Source organism: Eleutherodactylus coqui, chromosome 10, assembly GCF_035609145.1.
Source record: "Eleutherodactylus coqui strain aEleCoq1 chromosome 10, aEleCoq1.hap1, whole genome shotgun sequence".
Lineage (NCBI taxonomy): Eukaryota > Metazoa > Chordata > Amphibia > Anura > Eleutherodactylidae > Eleutherodactylus > Eleutherodactylus coqui.
This window is the reverse complement of record NC_089846.1, coordinates 6,983,768-7,008,518: the sequence shown is the minus strand read 5'-3', so window position 1 is coordinate 7,008,518 and position 24,751 is coordinate 6,983,768. Positions and strand designations below refer to the sequence as shown.

Here is a 24,751-nt window from a genome sequence, read left to right as displayed (position 1 = left end):
TTGATCCTTAGGCCTTTGTAATAGAGACGGACTCAATTCAGAACGGGAGGAGCCCGAGATAAAAGATATTAAAAGGGAGTTGAATGGGTGAAACAGATGGATAGATAGATACAAAAATAGATAAATACCATGGATAGACGGATATGAGATAGACATGTAGGTAGGTAGATAGATAGATAGATAGAGAGAGAGAGATAGGAGATAGATAAAGAGATATAAGATAGATAGATAGATAGATAGATAGATAGATAGATAGATAGATAGATAGATAGATAGATATGAGACAGATAGATATGAGATAGATAGATAGATAGATAGATAGATAGATAGGAGATAGATAGATAGGAGATAGATAGATAGATAGATAGATAGATAGATAGATAGATAGATAGATAGATAGATAGATAGATAGATAGGAGATAGATAGATAGATAGATAGATAGATATAGGATATTAGATAGATAGATATGAGATAGATAGATAGGAGATAGATAGATAAATAGATAGATATGAGATAGATAGCTAGAGATATATGAGATAGATAGATGATAGATAGATAGATAGGAGATAGATATGAGATATGAGATAGATAGATAGATAGATAGATAGATAGATAGATAGGAGATAGATATGAGATATGAGATAGATAGATATAAGATAGATATATAGATAGGAGATAGATATGAGATATGAGATAGATAGATATGAGATAGATAGATATGAGATAGATAGATAAATAGATATGAGATAGATAGATAAATAGATATGAGATAGATAGATAGATGATAGATAGATAGATAGATATGAGATAGATAGATAGATAGATAGATAGATAGATATGAGATAGATAGATAGATAGATAGATAGATAGATAGATAGATAGATAGATAGATAGATATGAGATAGATAGATAGATAGATATGAGATAGATAGATAGATATGAGACAGATAGATATGAGACCATGGATAGGAGACAGATAAAGTAAATAAATATTTTTTAAAAAGTAATAAAAGTTCATTCCCCCCCCCCCACCTTTTGTCGTATTTACAATAAAAGAATCTTAATAATAAAACAAAAATGCATATTTGGTATCGTTGCGTCCAAAAAAGTACGATCTATCAAAATAACGCATCATTTACCCCGCACAGTGAATGTCGTCCGAAAAAAAAAAATAACCCCAGAAATGCGCTTTTTTAGTCACCCTGTCTCCAAGAAAAAATTTAATAAAAAGCGATCAAAATGTTGTATGAATTCACGAATGGTACCAACAGAAACTACAGGACGGACCGCACACAGTGAGCCCCCGCGCAACTATGTCCATGGAAAAATGTAAAAGTTATTGTGCGCCGAAGATGGAGACCGAAAATAATAAAAAAATAAATACAAGTAGTACAGCAAAAAAAAACCTATACAAGTTTGGTCTGGTAGTAATCAGACTGACCCGCAGAATAAAGTTATCAGGTCAGTTTTGTTGCAGTTTGTGCGCCGTAGAAACCGAAAGATGTTGGAATTTTAATTTTTTTTCAATTTCTCTCACTTTTAAAAGGTTTTTCAGTACGTTTTATGGTTCCTTAAATAGTACCAATGATAAATACAACAAGCCCTCATCCAGCTGGATCGATGGATAAATAAAGGAGTTATGATTTTTTAAAAGGGGGAAGGAAAACCAAAAATAGGAAAAAACAAAAAAGCTCCATCACCGAGGGGTTAATATGCCAAAAAAAAACGTAGGTCTGATTTCCCCAATGCAAATCGGCGTTGTTGTATTACGTCTGTAAAAAATACGTACACAATATGGACATAAAATACTCCTGGCGAATGTGCCTTAACAGGCCGCCGCTGGGCCCAAAGGGGAGGAGGGGGGGGATCTCTCTCTTTTTCTTTTAAAGGGGTACTCCGATAACAGGACAGCATTTTCCCTGTACCACCAACAGTGCTGAAATAACAGAATCAGCTGTTCCTACTCGTCCTCTGCTGCAGGGATGTAGCCCCGCTGTCTTTTTTGGTGTTTGTCCGGAGATCACCTGACCACTGTAGCCAATCAGAGGTCACAGCATCACTACCCGTTCTGGCATCAGCACTCACATCCTGGTCGCCATAATGCCAGGAGTTGGGAACGGTGATGCTGCGGCCTGCGATTGGCTACAGCGGTCACATGATATCTGGTAACATGATCTTCTACAACGAAGCCCGGAGGAACAGCAAAGCCGGAGCGCCGCGGGAGAAGACGGGTAAGTATAGCCGATAATATTTGATACGGGGGCATGGAGGCTCTAGTACCCTGTTGTACCGCCTCTTGCTTGAATACAAGATGTGATACAGGCGGGCATGGAGGCGCTAGTACCCTGTTGTACCGCCTCTAGCTTGGATACAAGATGTGATACAGGCGGGTATGGAGGCGCTAGTACCCTGTTGTACCGCCTCTAGCTTGGATACAAGATGTGATACAGGCGGGTATGGAGGCTCTAGTACCCTGTTGTACCGCCTCTAGCTTGGATACAAGATGTGATACAGGCGGGTATGGAGGCTCTAGTACCCTGTTGTACCGCCTCTAGCTTGGATACAAGATGTGATACAGGCGGGTATGGAGGCTCTAGTACCCTGTTGTACCGCCTCTAGCTTGGATACAAGATGTGATACAGGCGGGCATGGAGGCGCTAGTACCCTGTTGTACCGCCTCTAGCTTGGATACAAGATGTGATACAGGCGGGTATGGAGGCTCTAGTACCCTGTTGTACCGCCTCTAGCTTGGATACAAGATGTGATACGAGGGGCATGGAGGTATACAGGTATACAGGGCATATCGTGTAAACTCGTAGGCTGTGGAAGTTGGTGTCCCAGATGGTCCCATACATGTTCTATTGCTGATACATCTGGTGACCGGTCAGCCACAGAAGTGTGACAATGTTGTGGGGGCTCCTGGGACCCCCTTGTGTTGCGGCCGAGCATTATCCTGCTAGAAGTCGCCATGAGAGGAACACATGTGGCTGCAGGATGTCCTGAACATATCACTGAGCTGTCATTGTCCCTCGTACCACCACTAGGGGGGACCGACTGTCGTATGCCATGGCCCCCCAGACCATCACACCAGCAGGGGGCAGTGTGCCGCTACACAGCAGAGGCAGGATGCACCTCTCTACTGGTGGTCTGTAGGGGGCATCCTGAGCGCGGTCACCTTGTGTACCCCCATTCACTGCTCCCAACACCCCCTAACAGTCTGGGCAGACGCTCCTCTCTACTGGTGGTCTGTAGGGGGCGTCCTGAGCCCAGTCACCTTGTGTGCCCTCATTCAGTGGTCCCAACACCTCCTAACAGTCTGGTCAGACGCTCCTCTCTACTGGTGGTCTGTAGGGGGCGTCCTGAGCCCGGTCACCTTGTGTGCCCCCATCCACTGGTCCCAACACCTCCTAACAGTCTGGTCAGATGCTCCTCTCTACTAGTGGTCTGTAGGGGGCGTCCTGAGCCCAGTCACCTTGTGTGCCCCCATCCACTGGTCCCAACACCTCCTAACAGTCTGGTCAGATGCTCCTCTCTACTGGTGGTCTGCAGGGGGCATCCTGAGCCCGGTCACCTTGTGTGCCCTCGTATACTGGTCCCAACACCTCCTAACAGTCTGGTCAGATGCTCCTCTCTACTGGTGGTCTGCAGGGGGCATCGTGAGCCCGGTCACCTTGTGTGCCCCCATCCACTGGTCCCAACACCCCCTAACAGTCTGGTCAGACGCTCCTCTCTACTGGTGGTCTGTAGGGGCATCCTGAGCCCGGTCACCTTGTGTGCCCTCATCCACTGGTCCCAACACCTCCTTACAGTCTGGTCAGTTGCTCCTCTCTACTGGTGGTCTGTAGGGGGCGTCCTGAGCCCGGTCACCTTGTGTACCCCCATCCACTAGTCCCAACACCCCTTAACAGTCTGGGCAGACTGTCTTCTCTACTGGTGGCCTGTAGGGGGCGTCCTTAGCCCGGTCGCCTTATGTGCCCTCATCCACTGGTCCCAACACCTCCTAACAGTCTGGTCAGATGCTCCCCTCTACTAGTGGGCTGTAGGGGGCGCTCTGAGTCTGGCCACCTTGTGTTCCCCCATCCACTGGTCACAGCAGTCAGTGGGGGACAATGCATGGATACGACTATCCAGCTTCTCCCATCCCAATAATGCGCCCCCTCTGGTAATGGGTGAAATCTCTTCTCTGCGTCGTAGAGGCGTCTAGTGGTCAACAAGCTCTACAAGCGGAAGAAGAGATCACTACAGACAAGGAGCCTCCGAGAGCCAAGGAAACTGTTTCAGGAAATAGACATGATTACACATGGATATTGAAACAATCTGATTTTATAGGATGGAGGCTCAATGTGTTCAATGCTTCCATTCACTGACATTTACCTGTATTGTGGTGTACGGTCCTCAGTCCGCCATCTCTGACACAGGAGCTCCCATGTGCACACGGATACTGTCCATCATACTGACTGTAATATATGGAAACGAGCGCTCCGCTGTTCCCGTCACTATTAGAGGCCCCCTTGTTCTTAGGTCTCTGTCATTGCACAAATCGCCAAGATGGCATACACCCACCCCGGAGCCAGCAGGCAGAACCTCTGATCTCCATCGTATTGATCACCAGCTCTATAAACTAGGTCAGGACTCCATGAGGATTATCCTTATTTATTCATAGGCTGCACTTCATTAAAATGTACTTAAAATACATCCTTCTAATGAAGAGAAGAAAGAGAACGCAGCTCTGAGTTACTTACCATAGGTACAGAGATGCTTTGATGATTTGGAAGTTTTTATCTGCTGTTCCTAATTTACTCCACAGCTGCACTCACTATTCTGCTGGTGGAGTCACTGTGTCCATACATTACTTATCCTGTACTGACCCTGAGTTACATCCTGTATTATACTCCAGAGCCGCACTCACTATTCTGCTGGTGGAGTCACAGTGTACATACATTACTTATCCTGTACTGCTCCTGAGTTACATCCTGTATTATACTCCAGAGCTGCACTCACTATTCTGCTGGTGGACTCACTGTGTACATACATTACTTATCCTGTACTGACCCTGAGTTACATCTATATTATACTCCAGAGCTGCACTCACTATTCTGCTGGTGGAGTCACTGTGTACATACATTACTTATCCTGTACTGATCCTGAGTTACATCCTGTATTATACTCCAGAGCCGCACTCACTATTCTGCTGGTGGAGTCATTGTGTACATACATTACTTATCCTGTACTGACCCTGAGTTACATCCTGTATTATACTGCAGAGCTGCACTCACTATTCTGCTGGTGGAGTCACTGTGTACATACATTACTTATCCTGTACTGATCCTGAGTTACATCCTGTATTATACTCCAGAGCTGCACTCACTATTCTGCTGGTGGAGTCACTGTGTACATACATTACTGATCCTGTACTGATCCTGAGTTACATCCTGTATTATACTCCAGAGCTGCACTCACTATTCTGCTGGTGGAGTCACTGTGTACATACATTACTTATCCTGTACTGACCCTGAGTTACATCCTGTATTATACCCCAGAGCTGCACTCACTATTCTGCTGGTGGAGTCACTGTGTACATACATTACTTATCCTGTACTGACCCTGAGTTACATCCTGTATTATACTCCAGAGCTGCACTCACTATTCTGCTGGTGGAGTCACTGTGTACATACATTACTTATCCTGTACTGACCCTGAGTTACATCCTGTATTATACTCCAGAGCTGCACTCACTATTCTGCTGGTGGAGTCACTGTGTACATACATTACTTATTCTGTAGATCTTTTATTAGAAAAGTAGAAAACATAACACAAATACCAAACGGTAACAACATACCTGTATACAGGATAAGGCCCTTCACTCCTGGCTCATGATCTACGAATAAAAGTAAAAATCAGTTTATAGTCATGTCCGGAGTCACCCCCCCCCCCCCCCCCCACATACTCAACATATATATAGTACAATATATCTAAAAGAACATAAAGCTATAGAAACTCAAACTACAAGTGCAGCTGGACCCCCTGAAACAAAACATAAATACCAACTAACAAAACATACTAACATAAAGACTAAAGGCCCATTTAGACACAACGATTATTGCACAAATTTCGCTGAAAAGCCGTCTTTTGAGCGATAATCGTTGTGTAGCTACACTGACATCCGGCAGTTTTCGTTAAGCCGTCGCTCATCGTTGTCTTTCAGCGTGCTGACGATGAGCCTTATCAGGGATTCACAGCGGGATACAGCGGATACTATTGTTTCATCCCGCTCCCTGATGACAGGCGGGGTATGAAGAACACAGCGGTCCAGCTGCGTTCTTCATACCCCATACAGAGTGCTCGGCTGTATTGAGAAGCGCTATGGGATGCCAGTTCTCTATACGCCTTGAATCTTTACTCTTTGACAGAATGATCAAAGCTGACTTCCTCATTGACCTAGGCAGAGTGCCCGAGGAAAGACACTCATTTAATACCTCCGTCAAGAGGGGACTCAAGAGGTCCTTGAAGGTCTTATAATACTCAGATGTTAGGCCATCTGGTCCTGGCGATTTTTTGAGCCGGAGCCCATCAATCGCCAGTCTAACTTCCTCTACACTAACTTCCTCTATACAACAGAGGAGAAGGTACGGCTACAAATGGACCTGGATAAGCTGGGGGCTTGGGTAGAAAAATGGCAAATGGAGTTCAATATTGATAAATGTAAGGTTCTGCGCATGAGCAGGAGAAATGGATGTCACCAATATACACTAAATGGGGAACTGCTAGGGAAAAGACCTGGGGGTACTAATGGACTGTAGACTTAACTGGAGCAATCAATGCCAGTCAGCTGCTGCAAAGGCTAATAAAGTCTTGGGGTGCAGTAAAAGAGGTATAGGGGCGAGGGACGAGAACATTATCCTCCCACTATATAAGGCCCTAGTCAGGCCCCACATGGAATACTGCGCACAGTTCTGGTCCCCGGTGCTCAGGAAAGATGTTACAGTGCTGGAGGGGGTTCACAGAAGGGCAACTAAACTAATACATGGAATGGAGGGACTGGAAAACCCAGAGAGGCACCAAAACTGGGATTATTCACCCCGGAAAAAAGATGGCTAAGGGGCGACCAAATAACTATGTATAAATACATGAGGGGACAATACAAGGATCTCTCCCAGGATCTGTTTATACCCAGGACTGCGACGGTAACAAGAGGACATCCGCTACGATTAGAGGAAAGCAGGTTTCATCACCAACATAGAAGGGGATTCTTTACTGTAAGAGCAGTTAGGCTGTGGAGCTCTCTGCCTGAGGACGTGGTGATGGCAAAATCCATAGAGGTTAAGAGGGACTAGATGTCTTTCTAGAGCGCTATGATATTACAGGATATAGACATTAAATAACCAGCAGGGTTGTTGATCCGGGGCTTGCAGTCAGGTAGGAACTTTTCAAATGTTGATTGAGGGATTATTCTGACAGCCATTATGGAGTCGGGAAGGAATTTTTCCCCCCAAAAAAGGGCTAAATTGGCTTCTGCCTCTGTGAGGGGTTAATTCTCGTTTATGCCTTTTTTTTAAATTGATAAGTGTATTAATCATTGACTACAGCGACTCCATTTTGTATTCTTTGCTGTTTTGCTAAATGCATGTTTTTGTATTAATTTCACTCTTTACTTAGAAGAATGTTAAATCTCAGATATAATGACCTTGGATATGTTCCCGTGTGTGTAATCAGCGTTCTCTCTGTTCTAGAGAAATTTACTCCCTTTTGCTTAGAAGCGCCTGGGAACATATTGTTGATACAGTTATCATCGGACATTGACGCATTGCTTATGAAGGAGACGGCTTTGAAAGATATGCATTGTTCATTAAGAAAGTCCAGGTGTCCAGCAGGTTCGGACATGCGCAGTAATCAAATCATACGTCAGCAAACTTTTCCCTATAACTTCTGTAATACTCTGAATAAACTTCACTTCACTCTGACAACCCAAAGCATGTGGTTGTCCATTTGTGTCGTCTATGGGTACCCATATCTAAGAGACTAATTTGGAAGCAGGCAGCATCCGCTCAACGGTCAGTTTGACCCCCTACATTACTTGGCGCAACCAACGAGGGCCAGAATTTAACTCCTTACCTGCAGCCAATATCTGACAACCCTGCCTGCCGACCATCCGGACTAGGGGACACGGGACCTCAGATCTACAAAACACCGGTGTAAGGTAAGCCATTTGACTTACCACTTAAAGATCTGAGCCCCCCTGTCTTCAAAAGCCACGTGTCGACAGAGAAGGTTTGTTGCTGTATGTGTATAGGATACTTCTGCCTGTGTTATTTACGGTGTTCTTAGTAACCGTGTTAGACGGAAGAACCCACATTGCCATGCTGTCTGCTGGAACCATTGAACTGATAACTTTCTGCTGTACTCTGACTGCCGCACTCATTTTCCTAGCTGTCATTTGTTATAAGATCACAGAGGCCGCGTATAAAGGTGAGAGGTGGTCTCTCTCTCTCCATAAAAAGGTCTACTAGTAAACATCCGTACCCTGCCAGCCGTAGGCTTGGCAGAAGGGACTGTGTCCTGATCTACCCGAAGGACTGAGGTAGAAACAGCGGACATCAAAGTCCATAATACTAATAAGTGAAAATTCATACCCTGCCAGCCGTAGGCTTGGCAGAAGGGACTGTCCTGATCTACCCGAAGAACTGAGGTAGAGACAGCGGACATCAAAGTCCATAGTACACATTTGTGTCCTGCCCATAGTACACATTTGTGTCCTGCCAGCCGCGACCTGGCAGAAGGGACTTAAAAGGTCATCGCGACCGCCAGATTTACCCAGAGGACGTTTTGTACATCCTCACTACTCCGTGATTGGGTAAATCAAAAATGGCAAGTCCAATTATTAGTATGGGGTCCAGACAGTCTACGACTTTCTTGACCCCTATTGAGATAATTAGGGAGAGAGAGGGGGAGGACAGTTATAAACAAGCCCGTAAAGTTTACCAGCTGATAGGGCTTAAAAAGGCAGGAACTTTCAACTATGAGTTCTGGCGGCAGTACAGAACAAAACACAAGAAAGCTATCAAAGACGCCGGTCTAGATAAAGGAGTAGAGGCCATAATCAAATATAGTAGAAAGGCAAATGTAGAACGGTGGGATTGTGAGCCGTGGTTTGAGGGCATACTTGTGTATGCACCCCCGGTGCGTGATCCGGCCAGAATGCACCCGATCTTACCAACCGCAAGCAGCTCTGAAATTCTTCCTGAGTATCAGAGTTGTACCGCTGCAGCTCCACCACAAGAGCCCCAAAGAGAAAAAAAACCTTATTGGCATTGTCCCAGATGCGGACAACGACACCCTTTACGAACAAACAGCTTTAACTATGTGTAAACAGGAAAAGAATGAAACCGTTGAATGCTATTTTGGCAGACTAGAAACAAAGGCTAGAGACATGGGTCTCACCCTCTGTGCAGATGAAGTGTACTACCCAATGATGTGTGAAGCGTTCATGCAAGGCATTGGCCCATCATTGGCAGATAAAATAAAAGCATGTACCCCCGACTGGCGACAAGCCAAGCCCAGAGACTTGTATAAAAAGGCAGTAGGGTTTGCTATGGATGAGAAGCGCCCTGCAGTGGCGGTCAAATACTATAGCAACCAGGGGGGGGGAAGGTGCAGCCCCAAGACAAATCCAACAACAAAACACGCAAGTGTTACAACTGCGGCAAGGTAGGCCACCTGGCCAAGCATTGCCGCTGTCCCAAGAAACCTTGTAACCAGGAGACAGATCAGGGCGCCACTCCCAGCGACAACGCCGCGTCGCCCGAATCCGTCCCAATGAAGTCCCGGCGATCCAGCCCCAGTATCCCTACCGTGGAAACAGAGGATAGAGGCACTCAGACTCTCGAGCCTGTTTCCATATGAAGTGAGGAAGTGCCCTTCCTTATAGACACTGGGGCTACAAATCCTGTCTCAAAAATTCATGTGAAATAGTAGAAATGTTTAAGGCAAAGAGTATGCCTATATGGAAAAGCAAGTTAGAGAAATAACAAAGGACAGACAAAGCAAGTTAGAATTTTGGGGATCTGAGACCCACAAAGTCTCAAAGATTCAGAGATAAGCAAAAGTTGGTAAAAGTAAGTTAGAATAGATGGATTGAGAAACGTGTGGATACGGTAATTATCAGAAAAAGGGAATTCTTTTATAGTTTGTGTTCCTTTGGGACATAAAGCAAGTTCATGTAGAATCTGTGAATAATTATGTGTGACAAATAACCAATATTGTGTGTCTTCATGTTATGTAATCTAATTTTTTGTCATACGTTTAGTCTTTTGTCCTTTTTTTGTGTGAGCGTTTAACTATTCCTCTGCCGTCCAGGTTTGATTGGTGTGGTTTGGAGCCTGGATATTCTGGCTGTTTTCCAAAAATCTTAGTTCTGTTCCAGAGAGATAGAGGAATGCGTGCCTCTCAAGGCCAAAAAGATTAGAGTGGAGAACATTGAACGAGTAACCCTGCTTGCTTGAATAGAATGAAACCCGTAATGAATCCAGTGAATTTTACTGTTTTTGCTGTTCTTCGTGTAAATGTCAGTCCTGTCACTGGTCGGACGTGTGCATAATTGCTAAATGTGTGTTACAGTTGAATCATACCGTTACGTCCTGTGTGAACTCTTACTAATATTTGAATGAGACTTGACCGCATGAACGGATGAGAATTAATGACCCGTGTTCAGACTGTAATGAATGCATAATGTGTGTGATGTAGGCGCTGTGTGCTGATAATTTGGCAGCCTGCCAACAAGTCATAATTATACTGTTTCTGAGAGAATGTTCTATAGAAGAAACGTACGGACGGCCAAACCTGTACTTACACCTGCTGCCAAATTCCGCACCTTTCTGGGCCTTGTTTTCATACTGCCCCCATTGGTCCACTTTGTTTTCGCTCTTATACAACTACTTATTCTTTTCTCTCACCCTTTTATACTTCATCCGTTCTTTTCTGTACTGAATTTTCTGACCAGGTGACAGTATCAACACAAAAGCACAGGGGACGACCACGGCCACCTGGATGCTATCCAGAATCCAGTGGCTCGAGGAACTCCCTCATGTGTTTGTGTGGTGGCAGCAGTACAGGCAATGGTTAACAAATCTTCGGAGTTGGTCTTGAACCAACTCCCCTAGTGGTCCTCACCCCCCATGACACCCGGAGCATATACACGCAAGTGCAACCCAAGCACTTATTTCTGGCCCATCAAATCCAGCTACAATGTGCTCTTGTCATTCTTCTACTACTTTGAACTCGGTTACCCTTCCAATTAAGTACCCTAGTTCAAAAGGGGGGGAGAGAAGATATAGGTGATCTAGGTATTACAGGTCAGCTATTTTTAAAGCTATTTTTAAATTTTTAATTTTTTCTTTTTCCTTTTTACAACAAGGTTATGATCTATTTGAAATAGAATACCAGCCTGATTGTCTAGCGGTAATCGGTGCAAGGGGCTTCAGAAGTGCCAATTCAGCTGGCAGAAACTGAACCGCTTGAGGTAATGTTTAAAGGGTCACGATACCTCACTCGCTTCCTTATGCTGGAAGGTCCTGAAAGCATATTGAGAATTGCGTGATGGGACCCTTGGGAGGTTGTATCAAACTTCACCTGTCCGGTGAGGCTTGTATACACCCCGGGTCTGAAAGTCACCCGACCTTATGTCGGATGGCAGCAGACCAAGCAACACCTCTACCCTGTCCTCACTCTTACGTACGCAGAGGAACAAGCTCTTAGCCCCTTTGGTCCATCAGTACCCCCTGGCACATGTCCAGGAAGATGCAATTGTAGACACTGTCTCTTCTTTATGTCAACTGAAAGTTTTTGTTAATAATGTATATTTTGAGTTGTTTTTGTAGATGGTACCAGGGTAATTGACGACTCCACACTGGATATGCAGTGGTCACGCAACAAGATGTCCTAAAAGCAGAATGCCTCCGCATGTCCCAGGACAGGAAGCGGAGTTACAGGCCCTCGCTGAGGCGTGTGGAGTGGTAGAAGGTAAGACGGCAAACATTTACACTGACTCCCGGTATGCATTTGGCATAGCTCATGACTACGGCCTAACATGGAAGGCCAGACAGCTTGTTAAGAATGGTGCAGCGGTGACAAAGTGGAAAGCTCACACCAATTCCTACAGCAGAGAAACAAGAGGCAACGCCATCACAGATCACACAGCAAAGGCAGCGGCCCTTAAGCCGTGGAAGAAAAGAAGAATTTAACAATAATTTTGGACTTTGATATGGACTTGGACTTTGAATTACTTTGATACAAACATTGGACTTTGATATGCTAAAAGACTTTACAGTTACAAGCAGCTGAAATGGGACGGTGAATGGCGAACAGTCAACAGAACTTGCCCACCAAGGTCCCTGTGCCCCATGATGGCCCAGCAAATGCACGGAAAGACACACCTACCGGGGGTCCAGAAGTCCGCCTTGAGGTCGTGTCCTCTGGCCTGCTCCGTCGCCTCCGGTGCCGTCCGACATGGCGTGCCCACAAGGGTCTTTCTGACTTTATTCCTGACAATGTTGCCTCCTGTGGCTAGAAACGCACTGACGCCGAAATCTGCGATCTGCACGGAGCCGTCTTCACCCAGAAGGATGTTTCCAGCCTTAACATCCCTGAGGATCTGGCCGTTCTTATGCAGGTACTCCAGGCCTTCTAGCACCTCCTTCAGCATGGTGGCGATGCTTGCCTCATCCAACACCCCGTTCAAAGCAGCAATGAGGTCGACGCTTGAACACGGATGGGTGGCTCCTGGGTTTCCTGTAAGTTGCTGCATCATCACTTGTCCAATTTTGCATGACCTTTGCCGTAAGCAACAGGGCAGAAGTAAATTTGCCACATAACACTTGCCTAGACCACTCTACCCATTTCAGGGATTGCAATTTGACTACACTCAGCTCCCACTTATTGGGAAGTATGACCACGTGCTTGTTGTTGTTGATGTCTTTCCAGGTCGGAGACCTACCCTGTTACCAAAGTAAATAAGCAGGTAATCGTACAGGAGCTGATGAATGAGGTAATCCGCAGATACGAGATACCGGAAGTGATTGACTCAAACAAAGGTACACACTTCACACCTGCAGAGTTTAGACAAAGTTAACAGACTAAATGGTACGCTTAAGTTAAAGAAAGTGTTGTTTGGCTTTATGCCAAGATTGGGACTGTATCATCCACAAGCCCTACAGCAGGGCTATGACATAGTAGCCGGATGTGTAAAGCACCTGTGTGACCAACTAATGGTAACCCAGAATCTAGTCTTTTTCTCCCATTCCAGGCCCAGACAACCTAGAGGGATCTCATTCCCTACTACCTGGAGATTGGGTGGTCGTAAAGAGACGTGTCCGGAAATCCCTAGGGCCCAGAGTCAAAGGGCCCTGTCAAGTCCTGCTGACCACACCTACTTTAGTAAAGTTGAAAGAACTGTTGTTTGTTTTAGGACTAATGGACTTTTCACGCCCTACCTTTGCCCCCCCATGAGAAGGAAAATGAAGGACATTTTGTTTATTGATGGACTTTTGGACTCTTCACTCCATGCTTCACCCTTGTGAGAGGGTGCAAAGGGACAATGCCCAAAACCACCTTGTTAGGCACCACCAAGTACTGTTGGACTTGTACACACACCTGGTGCCACTAGTTTTCCTTTCTTGGCTGTTCCTGTTCCGTCAAAAGAACTGTTTGCATGGACAAATGAAAACTCAGAAACCAGAGATAGCTGGTGGGGTAACACATTTAGTGCTTTGAACCCTGCCAATTGGTTTTCTGGTTTAGGAGATTGGTTTATGGGGATCCTACAAAGTATATTACAAGTTGTGATGATTTTATTATGCATTTATAGAGCAATTAAGGTTATAATTTCATGTATTTCTAAATGTACTGAAAAAGCTTTCTCTTCGCCGATATGAATCACGTGTTTATGGACTAGGAGTCATACTTGTCTTGACTCCATGTCCAAAACGGGGGAATGTGAGGGGTTAATTCTCGTTTATGCCTTTTTTTTTAATTGATAAGTGTATTAATCATTGACTACAGCGACTCCATTTTGTATTCTTTGCTGTTTTGCTAAATGCATGTTTTTGTATTAATTTCACTCTTTACTTAGAAGAATGTTAAATCTCAGATATAATGACCTTGGATATGTTCCCGTGTGTGTAATCAGCGTTCTCTCTGTTCTAGAGAAATTTACTCCCTTTTGCTTAGAAGCGCCTGGGAACATATTGTTGATACAGTTATCATCGGACATTGACGCATTGCTTATGAAGGAGACGGCTTTGAAAGATATGCATTGTTCATTAAGAAAGTCCAGGTGTCCAGCAGGTTCGGACATGCGCAGTAATCAAATCATACGTCAGCAAACTTTTCCCTATAACTTCTGTAATACTCTGAATAAACTTCACTTCACTCTGACAACCCAAAGCATGTGGTTGTCCATTTGTGTCGTCTATGGGTACCCATATCTAAGAGACTAATTTGGAAGCAGGCAGCATCCGCTCAACGGTCAGTTTGACCCCCTACAGCCTCATTGGGGTTTTTGCCTTCCTCTGGATCAACAAGGGGGATTGGAAACAGGCTGAACTACATGGACATTTGTCTTTTTTCAGCCTAGCATACTCTGTTGCTATGTATAGTGGCCACAGCAGTAAAAGTGACCCTTCTACTGGACCTCCAGCTGGGCAGCAACCCCACAAGCAGTGCACTTACTCTGTTCACAGCTTTAATAGGGCAGCTGCTGCGCTGTCATCAGTCTGTGACCCCTGACCACAGTATACCGGCCAGTGTCTGCGTGCAGGAACGCAGATGTCGGGGGTAGAGGCCAGAGACTAATGACAGCAGCTCTGACTGCCTGTCTGGAGCTGCAGACTAAGTGAATGCAATGTTTATGGGATTACTGCCCGGCCGACCTGCAGTTGCAATTTTTTTTTTCATCGGCCAATAATATAGCCATAAAAATAAATACCAGGTGGGTGGCAACCACAGCGCCGCTCCTCCGAGATCCTGCAGCTTGAGGCAGCAGGCTCAGGCTGTCTCATGCAACAAGCACCCATGCCTTTATGGCACATCTGCTACCTATGGAGAAATATCTCCAATGCCCCCATGCTATTGCATCTCAGGTAGAACATGTCCCTCAGGAAAGCTGGGTGCCAACCCTTGTGGCATCTGTTGTGGCAAGCTTAGGGAGGGGATGATGTGTACAGCTGTGGCTAGTAGGTATCAGCTCAGAGATGGGTCAATATAACAGTATTATAATCTCCTGTCTGCTAATTGGTTTCTGGAAGCGTCTTGCAGATTGTTAGTGACTTTGGAGAGTAATGAGGTCATTACTGGAGGTGTCACTAAGGTAACGCCTCATCCCAACCTCGGTGCATTACAGCTCTTGGCTTTTTAAGAGCCTCCGAAGAGGGTGAGGCGCCAGTCTGAGCTGAGGATGGGCTACCCAGGGATGCAGGTCCTGGCGTCTTCATCATATGATGCCAAGGCATTAAGGAAGCTGGGCCAGATCATCCTACAGAACACCTCGGCCCATGGCATTCCCAACATCTTCCGCTCTCGCCACTGGTTCCGCCGCTTGCTTTGGTTATTCTTTGTCACTTTCGCCCTGTGCTGTGCCTTCTGGCAGTGTACCAAGATGGTGATGACCTACTACACCTACCCATCCCACGAGAAGATCACACTCATCTCCAGCGCCAAGCTCACCTTCCCAGCCGTCACCATCTGCAACCTGAACAGCGTCAGACTTTCCTCCATCAAGAAGAGTTTTGCAATGGCGACTTTCCTCCAGGTGTGAATTGCACTTCCAGCCGGTCACATGGGAGAGGTGATCATAGCTTCATGCAGAGGGGCCCCTACCATGAGGCAACCTGAGCTTACCGCCTCCGGTGGTAGATAGCCGGACCACAGAAGAGCGGCAGTGGGTTGCCACCCGGCCGGCAGGTCACCGGCCCAGTTAGTATTTACTTTTTACCGGCCCTGTCAATAATAGCTGCGAGCCGGCTGGGCAGCAACCCTACAAACATCCCCTCATTCCATCGGTAGCCCCGCTGCTGTCGTCAGTGTGGGATGCTGGGGTGAGAGGTCAGGGGTCACATGTAGATGACAGCAGCGGTGGCTGCAGTGGTGCTACAGATGGAGTGCGTGAAATGCTTCAGGGTTGCTGCTCGGCTGGAGGTCCACTATAGGGCACTATTACTACTGGAGCCACTATGGATTAAATTATTACTACTGGGGCCACTATGGGGGTCATTATTACTGCTGGGGTCACTATGGGCTCGCTATTAATACTGGGGCCACTATGAAGGTCGCTATTACAACTGGGGCACCTATGGGGGTCATTATTACTGCTAGGGTCACTATGGGGGGACACTATTACTACTGGGACCACTAACAGGGTCACTGTTACTACTGGGAGTGACTAGTACTTTTGGGGCCCTTATGGGGGTCAGTGTTATTACTGGGGCTACTATAAGTGTCACTATTACTACATGAGCCACTGTGGAAGACACTTACTATTTGGCCATTTAGGGAGTTATTATTAATACTGGGGCCACTAAGGGGGGTCACTAATATTATTGGGACCACTAAAGGGTCACTATTACTGTCAGCTAAGACTCGTATGTCTTGGGTATCTTGAGTATTGTCGCTTTCAATGCCTGTAAAATGTAAGTGGCACCACAATAACCAGCATGTCTTGTGACAAACGTAGAAAGAGCCATTTTCAAATATTCCCTTACTTCTACCGCCATTCTGAATATATTACGCTTTCGGAACAGGTCAGCTGAATGTATCCTTCATGGTTGGAAGGTTTGTGTCTGCTCTCTGAGTCATTTGTGTTATTAGTATTTTCATGTCAGTTACCTCCTGCGAGGTTCCAGCTCTTGTTCTCTGTTAGCAGCCACTTGCTATGCTGGCCATGAGATAATTGTCAGCTTAGGGTGATTTTTCATGATCACATTGATGGACCCGTATTACTGCTGTTTACATGCGGCAGATCATAGCTAGTATATAAGGGGACGAACGCTACGGATTACAGCTAAAGGGGGAAAACCTCTACAGACCTAAGACGTCTCACAAACAGCAGATCCACTTACCCGAGTCAGCCGTCAGGTGAAGGTCCAGCACACCGGGGTAACAAGGGTTAAGACACTTCATTATAATTACCTATAAGTAACGGTACAATTATGGCGACATTAAATGTGTCTAGGGTTTTTTCCTTACTACTTTGGCGCTACAGAACACGTAACTCGCACATTCTGAGAGCCATCGCTTTCCCCATCAGCTGTGTGCGGGATCACATTTTGCAGAACGAGTTGTTTTCATTTATACCATTTTGGGGTACATACTGCTTTTTGAAGACTCATGAGCCGCAATACTAGTTCTACACAGTGATAGTGATTACAGTGCAGTTACCTCCAGTGATCACAAGTGACGCCGTTTTTGTTTTACTTCTTTATCTGGGCCCAGACCACCATCATCAGCTACAACTCATCTCTGCACACCCTTCCCAGCCTGTAAGTATCCCCAGTGGTGTCCCTCTGTGGCCCCTCTTAGTTATACTGCTGGCTCTGTGGCCCCTCTTAGTTAGCCCTGCTATGGGCCACAGCATAGCTTTGCTCCTCCCCCACCCCGACTCCTGTTCTCAAGATCACTGAAAGTCCAGAGGGAGGAACTGGCAGCGGCTCCTTCCCCTGGTCCAGACAGCAGGGGTCCGAGGTCCACATTTAGACCCCGATCCGCTTGTTGAGTACCTCTGTTATAGTGGATTTTCTTCACTGGATATAATGTAACAACCCCTCAGCTGTGAGAAATATTAGATCTGGGTGTGATCTCAGCCTCAGGATTGTTGTTGTTTAGAGATGAGCGAACATACTCACTAAGGCCAACTACTCGAGCGAGTAGTGCCTTATTCGAGTACCTGCCCGCTCGTCTCTAAAGATTCGGGTGCCGGCGGGGGGCGGGAAGCAGCGGGGGAGATCTCCCCCCCCCCCCGCTCCTCCCTGCTCACTCCCGCAACTCACCTGTCACCCACGCCAGCAGCCGAATCTTTAGAGACGAGCGGGCAGGTACTCGCATTAGGCACTACTCGCTCGAGTAGTTTGCTTTAGCGAGTATGTTCGCTCATCTCTATTGTTGTTCACTGAAAGCAAGCAGTTACCAGATCTCTAACTTATTTTTATTTCCACCTCAGGACTCCGGTCTCGAACTGACCCACCGCAGAAATCGCTCACACATCAATGTATCATCCGAATACCAGGATGACAGTATCCAGTACGCCAGTGCCTTCAACAGGTTTGCTTCAGAATTTAACCAGTTAGGGGATGAGCAGAAGGTGGAGATGGGGCACCAGCTGGAGGACATGCTGATCTTCTGCAATTTTCACGGTCAGGAATGCAACACCAGGTACGGTGGGACGGAGAGTAGCCATGTACACACTATGGGGCCGCCCGCCATAGTATACTGGGAGTGCCAGGTGACCCCACTGCTGGATGCTGCTCTGCATATAATATATCAGAGCGGAGCTCACAGAGGATTGTCTGATCTACATACAATGTATCAGACGAGAGTTTACAAAGTAGTGTCTGATGTGCATGCAGTGTATCAGTCAGCCTGGAGCTCACAGAGTACAGTCTAATCTGCATACAATGTATCAACCTGGAGCTCACAGAGTACAGTGTAATCTGCATACAATGTATCAATTTGGAGCTCACAGAATACAGTCTAATCTGCATACAATGTATCAATTTGGAGCTCACAGAGTATTGTCTGATCTACATACAATGTATCAGCCTAGAGTTTACAAAGTAGTGTCTGATGTGCATGCAGTGTATCAGTCAGCCTGGAGCTCACAGAGTACAGTCTAATCTGCATACAATGTATCAATTTGGAGCTCACAGAGTACAGTGTAATCTGCATACAATGTATCAACTTGGAGCTCACAGAGTACAGTCTGATCTGCATACAATGTATCAACTTGCAGCTCACAGAGTATTGTCTGATTCGCACACTTTGTATATACGGTATTGCTTTTCTTCTCGTTTTATACCTCTACTCTGTGAGTTTCCTTCTCTCTTCCAGTTTCTTCTCCAGGTTTATTAACTATAAATTTGGAAACTGTTACACGTTCAACTCCCTGAAACCAACAGTTTACCAGGAGAACCCAGCGAGCGCCGAGCTGCTCAACATCACCAAGGCGGGGTTTATGTACGGTAAGCTGCACCTCGGGGGTCCCTGCTGTTACTGTGCCAGGCTCAGGCGTGCGGGCAGCAGCGGGTAACAGTGAAGCTTATGGAAGAGGGGGCCAAAGTTTATGTGGGGTACTCTGCCCTACTCTAAGTGTTTGTGATGTCGGCTATTATGGCGGCCGGCCAGGTTCTCCAGAAACAGATGAAACTAAGAGGAGGTGGAAGAGTGAGCTGGCAGGAGGTTTGCTGCTTTTGACATTAGGAAAGCTGGGTAGCAACCCCTATGGGAGCTCTTGTGGTGCCACTATGGGTGTCAGTCTCAAATCATTTTCCAATGGTGTTTACAAATCACTACAAGTAAGAACAGGGTGAGCTGTAAATGAGCAGATGGCAGTGCACTACTTATGTCCAGGGTATTACTAATGAGCAGAAGGTGTAGTGGGCTGCATTCACACAAACGTATATCGGCTCGGTTTTCACACCGAGCCGATATATGTCGTCCTCATCTGCAGGGGGGGAGGATGGAAGAGCCAGGAGCAGGAACTGAGCTCCCGCCCCCCTCTCTGCCTCCTCTCCGCCCCTCTGCACTATTTGCAATGGGGGGAGCCGGTACGAGGGCGGGGCTAATGCTCATGACTTAGCCCCGCCCCCGTCCCACCTCCTTTCATTGCAAATAGTGCAGAGGGGCGGAGAGCAGGCAGAGAAGGGGGCGGGAGCTCAGTTCCTGCTCCTGGCTCTTCCATTCTCCCCCCCCCCGACCCGCACACGAGGACAACGTATATCGGCTCGGCGTGAAAACCGAGCCGATATACGTTCGTCTGAATGCAGCCTTAGCTATATACTGGGTATTACTAATAAACAGGAGATAGTGGGGTGATTAGTTATATCCCAGGTATTACTAATGAGCAGGAACTCGTGGGGTGATTAGTAGTATACTGGGTATTACTAATGAGTAGGAGATGGCGGGATGATTAGTTATGTCCTGGGTTTTAACAAAGAGCAGGATGATGAGGTGATTAGTTGTGTCTTGGGTATTACTAATGAGCAGGAGATGGTGGTGTATTAGTTATATCCTGGGTATTACTAATGAGCAGGAGATGGTGGTGTATTAGTTATGTCCTGGGTATTACTAATTAGCAGGAGATGGTGGTGTATTAGTTATGTCTTTGGTATTACTAATGAGCAGGAGATGGTGGTGTATTAGTTATATCCTGGGTATTACTAATTAGCAGGAGATGGTGGTGTATTAGTTATGTCCTATGTATTACTAATGAGCAGGAGATGGTGGTGTATTAGTTATGTCCTATGTATTACTAATGAGCAGGAGATGGTGGTGTATTAGTTATGTCCTGGGTATTACTAATGAGCAGGAGATGGTGGTGTATTAGTTATGTCCTATGTATTACTAATGAGCAGGAGATGGTGGTGTATTAGTTATGTCCTGGGTATTACTAATGAGCAGGTGATGGTGGTGTATTAGTTATGTCCTATGTATTACTAATGAGCAGGAGATGGTGGTGTATTAGTTATGTCCTGGGTATTACTGATGAGCAGGAGATGGTGGTGTATTAGTTGTGTCTTGGGTATTACTAATGAGCAGGAGATGGTGGTGTATTAGTTGTGTCTTGGGTATTACTGATGAGCAGGAGATGGTGGTGTATTAGTTATATCCTGGGTATTACTAATTAGCAGGAGATGGTGGTGTATTAGTTATGTCCTGGGTATTACTAATTAGCAGGAGATGGTGGTGTATTAGTTATGTCTTTGGTATTACTAATGAGCAGGAGATGGTGGTGTATTAGTTGTATCCTGGGTATTACTAATTAGCAGGATATGGTGGTGTATTAGTTATGTCTTTGGTATTACTAATGAGCAGGAGATGGTGGTGTATTAGTTATGTCCTGGGTATTACTAATGAGCAGGTGATGGTGGTGTATTAGTTATGTCCTATGTATTACTAATGAGCAGGAGATGGTGGTGTATTAGTTATGTCCTGGGTATTACTGATGAGCAGGAGATGGTGGTGTATTAGTTATGTCCTGGGTATTACTAATGAGCAGGAGATGGTGGTGTATTAGTTGTGTCTTGGGTATTACTAATGAGCAGGAGATGGTGGTGTATTAGTTATATCCTGGGTATTACTAATTAGCAGGAGATGGTGGTGTATTAGTTATGTCCTGGGTATTACTAATTAGCAGGAGATGGTGGTGTATTAGTTATGTCTTTGGTATTACTAATGAGCAGGAGATGGTGGTGTATTAGTTATATCCTGGGTATTACTAATTAGCAGGATATGGTGGTGTATTAGTTATGTCTTTGGTATTACTAATGAGCAGGAGATGGTGGTGTATTAGTTATGTCCTGGGTATTACTAATGAGCAGGAGATGGTGGTGTATTAGTTATGTCCAGGGTATTACTAATGAGCAGGACATGGTGGTGTATTAGTTATGTCCAGGGTATTACTAATGAGCAGGAGATGGTGGTGTATTAGTTATGTCCTGGGTATTACTAATGAGCAGGAGATGGTGGTGTATTAGTTATGTCTTTGGTATTACTAATGAGCAGGAGATGGTGGTGTATTAGTTATGTCCTGGGTATTACTAATGAGCAGGAGATGGTGGTGTATTAGTTATGTCCTGGGTATTACTAATGAGCAGGAGATGGTGGTGTATTAGTTATGTCCTGGGTATTACTAATGAGCAGGAGATGGTGGTGTATTAGTTATGTCCTTGGTATTACTAATGGCCAAGAGATGGTGGTGTATTAGTTATGTCCTATGTATTACTAATGAGCAGGAGATGGTGGTGTATTAGTTATGTCCTATGTATTACTAATGAGCAGGAGATGGTGGTGTATTAGTTATGTCCTGGGTATTACTAATGAGCAGGAGATGGTGGTGTATTAGTAATATCATGGGTATTACTGATGAGCAGGAGATGGTGGTGTATTAGTTATGTCCTGGGTATTACTAATGAGCAGGAGATGGTGGTGTATTAGTTATATCCTGGGTATTACTAATGAGCAGGAGATGGTGGTGTATTAGTTATGTCCTGGGTATTACTAATGAGCAGGAGATGGTGGTGTATTAGTTATGTCCTGGGTATTACTAATGAGCAGGAGATGGTGGTGTATTAGTTATGTCCTGGGTATTACTAATGAGCAGGAGATGGTGGTGTATTAGTTATGTCCTGGGTATTACTAATGAGCAGGAGATGGTGGTGTATTAGTTATGTCCTATGTATTACTAATGAGCAGGAGATGCTGGTGTATTAGTTATGTCCTGGGTATTACTAATGAGCAGGAGATGGTGGTGTATTAGTTATGTCCTGGGTATTACTAATGAGCAGGAGATGGTGGTGTATTAGTTATATCCTGGGTATTACTAATGAGCAGGAGATGGTGGTGTATTAGTTATGTCCTATGTATTACTAATGAGCAGGAGATGGTGGTGTATTAGTTATGTCCTGGGTATTACTAATGAGCAGGAGATGGTGGTGTATTAGTTATGTCCTATGTATTACTAATGAGCAGGAGATGGTGGTGTATTAGTTATGTCCTGGGTATTACTAATGAGCAGGAGATGGTGGTGTATTAGTTATGTCCTATGTATTACTAATGAGCAGGAGATGGTGGTGTATTAGTTATGTCCTATGTATTACTAATGAGCAGGAGATGGTGGTGTATTACTTATGTCCTGGGCATTACTAATGAGCAGGAGATGGTGGTGTATTAGTTATGTCCTGGGTATTACTAATGAGCAGGAGATGGTGGTGTATTAGTTATGTCCTGGGTATTACTAATGAGCAGGAGACGGTGGTGTATTAGTTATGTCCTGGGCATTACTAATGAGCAGGAGATGGTGGTGTATTAGTTATGTCCTATGTATTACTAATCAGCAGGAGATGGTGGTGTATTAGTTATGTCCTGGGTATTACTAATGAGCAGGAGATGGTGGTGTATTAGTTATGTCCTGGGTATTACTAATTAGCAGGAGATGGTGGTGTATTAGTTATGTCCTGGGTATTACTAATGAGCAGTAGATGGTGGTGTATTAGTTATATCCTGGGTATTACTAATGAGCAGGAGATGGTGGTGTATTAGTTATGTCCTTGGTATTACTAATGAGCAGGAGATGGTGGTGTGTTAGTTATGTCCTGGGTATTACTAATGAGCAGGAGATGGTGGTGTGTTAGTTATGTCCTGGGTATTACTAATGAGCAGGAGATGGTGGTGTATTAGTTATGTCCTATGTATTACTAATGAGCAGGAGATGGTGGTGTATTAGTTATGTCCTATGTATTACTAATGAGCAGGAGATGGTGGTGTATTAGTTATGTCCTATGTATTACTAATGAGCAGGAGATGGTGGTGTATTAGTTATGTCCTATGTATTACTAATGAGCAGGAGATGGTGGTGTATTACTTATGTCCTGGGCATTACTAATGAGCAGGAGATGGTGGTGTATTAGTTATGTCCTGGGTATTACTAATGAGCAGGAGATGGTGGTGTATTAGTTATGTCCTGGGTATTACTAATGAGCAGGAGATGGTGGTGTATTAGTTATGTCCTATGTATTACTAATGAGCAGGAGATGGTGGTGTATTAGTTATGTCCTGGGTATTACTAATGAGCAGGAGATGGTGGTGTATTAGTTATGTCCTGGGTATTACTAATGAGCAGGAGATGGTGGTGTATTAGTTATATCCTGGGTATTACTAATGAGCAGGAGATGGTGGTGTATTAGTTATGTCCTATGTATTACTAATGAGCAGGAGATGGTGGTGTATTAGTTATGTCCTGGGTATTACTAATGAGCAGGAGATGGTGGTGTATTAGTTATGTCCTATGTATTACTAATGAGCAGGAGATGGTGGTGTATTAGTTATGTCCTGGGTATTACTAATGAGCAGGAGATGGTGGTGTATTAGTTATGTCCTATGTATTACTAATGAGCAGGAGATGGTGGTGTATTAGTTATGTCCTATGTATTACTAATGAGCAGGAGATGGTGGTGTATTAGTTATGTCCTATGTATTACTAATGAGCAGGAGATGGTGGTGTATTACTTATGTCCTGGGCATTACTAATGAGCAGGAGATGGTGGTGTATTAGTTATGTCCTGGGTATTACTGATGAGCAGGAGATGGTGGTGTATTAGTTATGTCCTGGGTATTACTAATGAGCAGGAGATGGTGGTGTATTAGTTATGTCCTGGGTATTACTAATGAGCAGGAGATGGTGGTGTATTAGTTATGTCCTGGGTATTACTAATGAGCAGGAGATGGCGGTGTATTAGTTATGTCCTATGTATTACTAATGAGCAGGAGATGGTGGTGTATTAGTTATGTCCTGGGTATTACTAATGAGCAGGAGATGGTGGTGTATTAGTTATGTCCTGGGTATTACTAATGAGCAGGAGATGGTGGTGTATTAGTTATGTCCTATGTATTACTAATGAGCAGGAGATGGTGGTGTATTAGTTATGTCCTGGGTATTACTAATGAGCAGGAGATGGCGGTGTATTAGTTATGTCCTATGTATTACTAATGAGC

At 45.0% G+C, this 24,751-nt stretch overlaps 1 protein-coding gene across 1 annotated transcript in view; it reads left to right on the top strand.

Annotated features, from left to right (window-relative positions):
• The window catches only part of LOC136580024 (amiloride-sensitive sodium channel subunit gamma-like), a 40,400-nt gene that overhangs the window by 942 nt on the left and 14,707 nt on the right, over positions 1 to 24,751 (top strand). Inside the window, exons 2-4 of the mRNA XM_066580192.1 lie at positions 2,191 to 2,232; positions 18,204 to 18,415; positions 19,091 to 19,221. Coding sequence (XP_066436289.1) covers positions 2,191 to 2,232; positions 18,204 to 18,415; positions 19,091 to 19,221 — 385 coding nt within the window. The remainder of the gene's footprint in view (positions 1 to 2,190; positions 2,233 to 18,203; positions 18,416 to 19,090; positions 19,222 to 24,751) is intronic.